At 37.0% G+C, this 8,166-nt stretch overlaps 1 protein-coding gene across 2 annotated transcripts in view; it reads left to right on the top strand.

The window, feature by feature from the left end:
* Positions 1 to 8,166, top strand: part of Pik3c2g (phosphatidylinositol-4-phosphate 3-kinase catalytic subunit type 2 gamma) — a 211,241-nt gene that overhangs the window by 90,419 nt on the left and 112,656 nt on the right. For both annotated transcript variants that reach the window (XM_010615923.2, XM_010615931.2), the window contains one exon: positions 6,867 to 7,047. In XM_010615923.2, the coding sequence (XP_010614225.1) occupies positions 6,867 to 7,047 (181 nt within the window). The remainder of the gene's footprint in view (positions 1 to 6,866; positions 7,048 to 8,166) is intronic.

The following is an 8,166-nucleotide window of genomic DNA, read 5'->3' on the forward strand; positions in this document are numbered from 1 at the left end:
AGGGGAGGAGGAGGAGGAGGAGGAGGAGGACCATTTCTGTTCTCAGGTCAGACTAGTCAGTGTATTTAGCACAAGAACATGTGCATGCATGTAGACTAGAAAGGATGTTACTTCTTTACCTGTAGTTATCCTGTTCAGCCATACCCCTTATGAGTGGAAGGGGTTTCACTTTGGTGTAATCGATTCAGGAACATTTAGAGAAACTTACCTCCTTAGCATAGTTTTTTCCATTATAGTTCTCAGTGGGTCCTAAAAGTGCAGTTATTACTATAAAATTGTAATCCTGAACATTAGTGTTTACACACTCTGGGTACCATCTCCAGATCATTTCCATGCATGAAAATATGATTTAAGCTTATAATTAAATATATAGCTGTCATGCCCATAGATACTTTATTTAAAGGTAATGATAAATGACTCATTAGACTAATAACTTTATATCCACACATGCTCTGGAGAAGCAGTGAACTGTGGACAGGAGATAACTAAAGGCAAAGAGAGGATTCTCAGCCTAACTCTCATAAGAGTTTGAGGTCAAGGCACCCGGTCCTTATTCTGTACTGTGAAGCAATCAATGCATTGTTTAAAATTAGATTTCTTTCTGTACTGACTTAGATTTTTAAGTGTCACACCTCATTTTCTTTAAATTCACTCAACTTGGTAGCTTTAAATAAAAACTTTATTATTTTTAAAATCCTACTTTTTCCATTTCATAATCTCTAATTAAAATTAGGTTAGATTCTGTCATTTCCTGTCATTTTTAGAAATCAACTTCCACCAATCTTGTCCAATTGAAAACTTAATCTTCTTCAATTTGATCTATACCCCAACACTCCCACCTCATTCTCCAGCCCCGCCAAGCTTTAGTTTGAAAGACCTGCCGTGTGTAGAAGATGCACTTTGTGCTTTAACTGTTCTTTTCTTCTTTCTCTTCTGAATTGAACTTCTTTTGGCTTTGGGGCAGAAAGAAAAGTGACCTTCACAATGAATCAGACAACAAAAATTGCAAGACTCTGTCCGCAAGCCCATTTTCCAAGGCTCACTGTCAAAGCTTGTTTCTTTGTACTTAGCTTGTATGAGTTCTTTGGGAAGCTTTGTAGGACCTCTTCACCAAGAGATCTGGATTTCGTGTGCTCTCTACAAACTCAAAAAGTAGGTCACTGCCCTTAAGTTTATCTGAATTTTTGGAAACTCATACGCCCTTGCTTTGTGAAACAGTTGGGGTGCAGGAATGCAGGCTCAGTCTTTGCGACCACTTCTGTCCTTCCTGGTCTCAATCTTCCTTGAGCCCAGGGAATATCAATAAACCCTCGTTCAGAGCAGAGATCTAAACTGTAAAGGAGGTGACAGTGTCCCTTTCTTGCACACACCTGAGTCAATAGAAGTGACTCTTCGAGCTTCCCTTCTTATTAAACTCTGCTAGGATAAGGGGCCATAATGGAACCACTCTATCCTATCTGGAGTGATGATTCATGGCTCTCAAAGACTCTTATCTGCAAATATATATGGGGAATCAACAGGGGAAAGATGTTTCATGTAATGGCCAATCGATCCATTTCCTAATAAGCACTGAAGAGCTACCTGCCCTTCAGTAGCTTCTTTATATATCTGTGTTTGGTTCTGTTTGGGGAATTCTTAGGATGTAGAGTATCTACAGTCTACTACAATAGACGCTTTCTCATTCAAAGCCATCGGTTCTCATTTGTCAGTCCCACCTTCTGGCTACTGCCACTGAAGCAGAGCTCCTGCTGTCCACGAGCATCTCTGTACACTGCGTGCCCTCAGCCATTACCCCTTGCTTAGCCCTGTGCGATAGAAGCCTGAGAACTTGCCTGTTGCATTCATGCATGTAACACTTTCACGGAGAGAGAATCTCTTATCAGATGCACAAACACTTGGCTGGACAAAGCAACAGATGGTACATAGGCCTATTCATACTTCTAAATGCGACAAAAAGTATGTTCCTCATAATAAAATAGCAATAAAATGTCATCAATAGAAGAGAAAATACATGTGCCAATGAGCTGAATCAAATTATGTTTAAATTCCTCCTGGGACTTTTTATGATCCGTGAAAAAAAGCTATCTTTATTGCTTTTACAGTTTGTTTTTTAAATCAGAAAAATTATACTCAAATTGGTTACCCCTCTAATTCACTGGACTTTTATTTTCAGTAATTAAGTTTGTCCAAAATTATCCTCAAGGCTATCACTGAAGATGTTTAAAAATATGCTCCCTATTCTAAAGGTAATTCAACACGTAAAAACAAGGGAAAGAAAGAATATGAAATTAGGGGTACTTATTATTTTGTATGACAGCAACAAAAAATCCAAGGCTTCCATGGCTTACAGGAAGCAAGAGCAATTTCACAGCCATGTGGCTCTCAGGCTGAAACCTTGCTGCTCCGATTAGCTCCACCCGACACTATGTATGGAAGCTCACTTTTGCTCTACATGGTCCTCTCGTGCCTGGACTGGAGGAGCAGTCCCTAGCGGACCTCATGGTCCCAAACAGAAGTACAAGAGGCCAAACCAAGCCATGGTAACACATTTAGAGCATCTGCAAGGACATGAGCATCCACTTCCTGTCCCAGGAGGAAGTCTACTGACCAAGGCTGGACAAGTATATCCTGCCTACAAGAATGTACTGGAAATCATTCGGCAAAGAGTATGGGGGTATCATATTTTCAGAAGAGAAAGTGTGAAACTGGAAAAAATAATTAAGCATAGAGTTTGGGCACAGTGGGGATGTGAAATATGAACATATAGCATTACAAAGAGATTACTTTGGAGATAGCAATAATTATTCACAGTATGAATGGTGATGTGCAAATAACTAAGTCAGTTTCATACCTCATGGACCTCTCTCATATATTTAAGTATTCTAAAAATGTATGCAGTCTCTACAGTGTAGATTTAATTATTCCCTTATTTGTCTTATAAATAGCATTATATTGAGATTGATTATGAGAGCTATTATAAAGTGGTTTATTGATAAATATTGCAAAATAAAAATTGATTGGAAATTACACATCTGTCTTGGTTCATATAATGCTCCTGATATGCAAAATTCAACAGAAGTAATGGGCCAATCATCATCTTTGTAAGGACCATACAATATATCAAATCCCTCATTAGAGGGAAATATTAAATCTGTAATCCAATTAGAAGTAAAATTATTAATGCTGAGACATATGCTATTTATTTCTTAATCACACTTTTGAAATTAAAATTAATTCTACATTGAACATTTGATTTAATCCTTTATCTGTCCCAAGATTGTAACTACACTTGCAGAACTTACATTCGAGAATCCTCTTATCTTCACTAAACACTGGTCTCCCAATTCGCATACCTTGACCTACATAAAGTCATGAAAAATACAGGAGGAAATGGGAAGAGGGAGTCCTGGAGTGACCAGAAATCACTCGCCTTCATTGCGAAGCTCAGATCTTTCCTGCTCCTGGATGCTATTTTCCCTCTTCACCCACAGGAAACACGCAAATGGTAAAAATCTAAGGCAGCACCTACAGTGTGGGATATTGCGCCGTTGAGAACTAAAATGAAGAGCAAGGCTGAAGGGAGCTGTGAAGAGAGCCAGGGCGGTGTGATGACTGTGCTCTGTCCTGCTGGTAAACTGATGAAATGTGAGCTATCTAGACTGTGCCTGTGGTGCTTGCAAGCCAATCATATGCCCAGGGGCAGCTACATGCATGGAGAAATGTAAAAATTCTGTCATTTCCAAGGAAAATCTCCATTTTGGAGTCAGCTATGCTTTGTGAGTATCTCAGGTGTCTCCTAGTCCACCATGATCCACTTAATTTAGGCAAATACCTTCATGACAAATGTGCTCAATCACATGAGTTCCATTTTCTTCTCTCTTGCTTTCTGCCTATTATACCTGACACTGTCAAAGTTTTTCATCAGCAAGATTTTATTCCTTTGTTTTTATTTCAATGTTGCCGTAGCTCACAGTCTGTAAGGCCTGAGGCGTGTGTACAAAATAATATCAAGGTGAGTCACAGCTGAATCCTCCAAACATTAGAAAAGTCAGTCTCTGAAATTTTGAGATTTAATTCACAGTTTGCACAAAAACCATATTACCTGCATCTTAAATGCTCAGCCTTTTAATGGCAATACATCTCAGGACTTTGACTTTTAACTTTTTATTTTTAGTCATTTTATTTCTTACAAGCAATATTGCTTCTCATAGGCTAGAGTGTCTTTTGAAAAGGATTTCTATAATGCTCAAAGGGCAGTGGCCAGCTGTTTTCTGTAGGCTTGCAAATAAAGGCAATAGTGAAAGCACAGCAGGAGGGCCTCCCCACTCCCTTATACTGAAGGTCACAGATACAGAGCTGAGAAATCCTCCCCCAAAACTCTGTAGTCCTGTTTTCTCTGAAAACCGAGGGCTATGTTAATTTCTATTAGTAAAAGTGCCCATGCTCAAGGGTGCAGGAATAGAGTAAGTGACCTCTCACGGTCGTCTTCAATATTGTATGATTCCAATTCTGCAAAGTGTAAAAACAAACTCTTTACACATTGAGTAAAATAACCATAGGACCTGGACCAGATCTCACCGGGCAGACATGTAGTCTTGGCAGCAGTGTAAGGTTTGAGTGAGCTACATTCTCCAAGGAAAATAATCGCAACAGAACACATTGAATTTTCTTAGCTTCGGTGCTCTTTGGAGCCTGGTCACATAGTCTCTCTGCAAATCCCCCCACCCCACCCCACTCTGTCTTATTCTGAATAAGGAATTAAACTGAGTTTTTCCCTGTGAGCTAGAGACAAGCAAGTGCATTCTCATTACAGAAGCAAATTCATTACTAATACACTAAGAAGTAAGATTGCTACAAATGCAGACTGACTGCAGTTTTGGTGGCCCTTATGACATCAACTCTAAATAAATCTTTTCTTTCATTTTAGGCAAGAGTTATGGGTTTCATAACCTCTTTTTATTTTAATCATGTATATAGCAGTTGGGCAGTTGAAGAGTTATGTTCATGTACTAAACCCGTTTAGAAAAAAACAAGCAATAATATCCAACATGTATGAAAATGCTGACATCAACCAGGACATAGATGCATGCTATCCATCCACTCCCTATTTCATTGAAAATGAAGGCTATAAAACAGCACTTTATCACAGTCCGGAAAGTGCTGTGGGAATCTGAGAGGTATATGATACTTGCTTGCATTTGCAGCTTTACATTTACATACATAGAAAACACATTTTCTTTAGGTTGTCCAATTCTGTTGTTACATATCTGACATTTCAAAACAAATCTTATTATGGGGTAAATAGGAAATTTCATGATCAACTCTTCTTCCATTGAAAATAATCAAGTAACAAAAACAGTTTGTTTTTCCTGTCATATATCATTAGCTTCCTGAAGTTTCGTGTCTGTGTTTGTGTATATTATGTTTTCCATGAGTATTTAAGTACTGTAGTTTTACACAAAGTTTATATTGATAGAGGTACTTAAATATAAGTTGACTTCATTCGCTTTTTAAAATGCACTCATTGAATCAAGACTTGTCATGTAGAGGTACAAGATCCCAACAATGAATGTAACTGTACTGTATCCCTAAAATGTACCAATAAACTCAATTAAAGATGAAAAAAAAAGCACTCATTCACCTGCTTTTTAAACTTGAATGTGAGTGAATAGAAAACTTTGAATAAATAAAAATAATGTATTTGTTAGACTCCCTACCATAATACATATCAGGCAAAGATACAATGTTATAAATGCAAAATGAAACATATATTTGGCTACTATGCCAAAAATCCTTTCCCCACCCCCAGTATTCCATTTTCATAGTCTTCATCTAGTTTCCTGAATGCTAATTATTTTTCAGAGGAGGAGAAAACAATTCAGATTGAAAGCCAGTTAAGATTAAAAGAATCTGTCTGAGAGAGGTTAAGATTCAAGGAATCGGCCTTTCTTTGTTGTTCTGTATCAGTGTTTTAGGGCATAATGGAAAGTAAAGTTTTAGCATTCTCTAATGCTTTTCAAGGCAATAGAAATTGTCACAGGGCAGCAGAGTAATCAAATACTTGTCCCTGCTCCACAATCCTAGAAAGTTCCTTGTGTCTAGGGCTCTGTGCCTTCCATTTAGATGGCAAGAGCAGGCTTCTAGACACACAGGGCTGACTTGGAGGGGATGCAAGATACAGATGGACTAATGCTTTTTTAATGCCTCATACTTGACTTACATTGTGCCAAACACTCTCAAGGATGTTAGCTCACTTTATGTCCTACAAAGCTCTACAGAATCAGAGCTTGCCTCATTTTACAGATAAAGAGATATCCTAGCCTGGTTAAGTACCTTGTAAGCTGTTGACCTGGGAAATGGGTCCAGAAATATCAGGATGAGCATGCTCTGGCCTTCACAATGTCTTCCTCCGAATTACCGGCAGGAAGTGCCAGGGAAAGGAGACTGTGGAGATAGTATAATTTGAAGAAAGGAGAGAAAGATAGGCTTGATGGATGAATGCGATGCAGGATCATCACTTTTTAAAAACTTTCTCAAGTTCTTTGTTCATATTTTAATAAATTACAGGTGTTCTTGGGATAAATATTTGTAACAGAATTAAGAAGATTAAACAAACAAAAAGTGCATTGTGAGTTGAAAGGAGAAAAGCCAAGGTCTCTTATTGATTCTTTACTCTCGGAATCTCATTAGCTATCAGACAGAATTTGATGATGGCCAACAAATAAACAACATTTTTGCCACTCTTTGTTGTTAAACTGCCCCAAACCACCAAATACAGATTAGTCTGGAATGCATTTATTGTTTCTGCTGGAGGTGGTTAAAACATCAGCTTTAGATTCAGGATTCTTTTTCTCTCTTCCCTTCAGGCTGCTAAAGGATGCACAAAATGAAGCTTATTTTAAAAGTTGGTATCAGAAGCTGTTGGCTGCTCTCCAGTTCTGTGTAGGAAAAGCCTTGAACGATGAAATTTCCAAGGAGAAGAAACTTATCAGAATTCTGAGAGACATTGGGGAAAAGGTCAAGTCTGCCAGTGACTCTCAAAGACAGGTTTGTTAAGAAATCAGTCTCAACATGGTGAAAATTCTTCCTTTAAACTTTAGTTCAATTAAGTTTTAATTTCATAGCTTACAAGGCAAACACATTGACTGCACTAAGACATAAGACACTTAAATCAATTATAATCAAGATTTTTCCTCATTTACTGTCCTAAAGTTAATGATAATGCCTCTCAGTAGGACATGGTTCTTTGATACAAGTAACCATGCAGCACATGAAGAAGACCTAATGAGAAAAAAAATTAAAAAACCAATTTAAAGGTAGTTTGATCAAAAATACCTAATGGTACAATCTTTTGCTGTTGTTATTGTTTAAAGACTTAATTGTTTTTCAACTACTTTTATTAGTATATGATTCTGATGCATAATACTTCATTGAGAGAATCTAGAATGAAAACATATTATATCTTGATTCTTTTACATAATCTTAAAATGACAAATGCATAAATCAGACTCATAAGGGAAAGCATATCCTTTAGGTCTTGATTTCCCTAACATTACCATAACCAAAGCCATATTTTCAAAACTTTTTTGCAAAGCAAATGAAGTTAATTAAATCATTAATAAATGCTGTATGGAAAGTAATAGTTTTATATTAAGATCCATGGGTGATAGCCAAAATACTGTGTCTTTATCTTACTAATAATATCATAATGGAACTGACTATTCTTTTTCTTGATCTAACAGAACATTTTCTCTCAAATTATCTGCATCAATAGCTTTCTTCATTAAGTAGATTCTCTTAAATTTGGCATTCTGCATGCAAGGAGATAGTGGACATCTATCAATTGTATTAAAAGCATTATTTAATAAAAATTGAGTACTTACTACCTACAAAAAGTTAGGGATAGGAAGGTGTCTTAAACATGAGTCTTGTCCTCAGGGGAAATCATAGTTTCTCTTTGCTGTCTTAAAACAAGAGTTTTCGACAAAGTGATATGAAAATGGCAATAGCAAAGTGTCCCAGGATTCTTTCCAAACTATAATTTTCCTTAACTAGAAGTCACTTCATTTAATAAAAATACCAGACATCATGCTACTTCACATAGGAGCAGAAAATAAAAGAACTTATAGGAGAAAACTGAAAATTAAAAAAAAAAAAAAAAAAAAA

The sequence above is a fragment of the Fukomys damarensis genome, unplaced genomic scaffold, assembly GCF_012274545.1.
Source record: "Fukomys damarensis isolate Sample0158 unplaced genomic scaffold, DMR_v1.0_HiC HiC_scaffold_19, whole genome shotgun sequence".
Classification (NCBI taxonomy): Eukaryota; Metazoa; Chordata; class Mammalia; order Rodentia; family Bathyergidae; genus Fukomys; species Fukomys damarensis.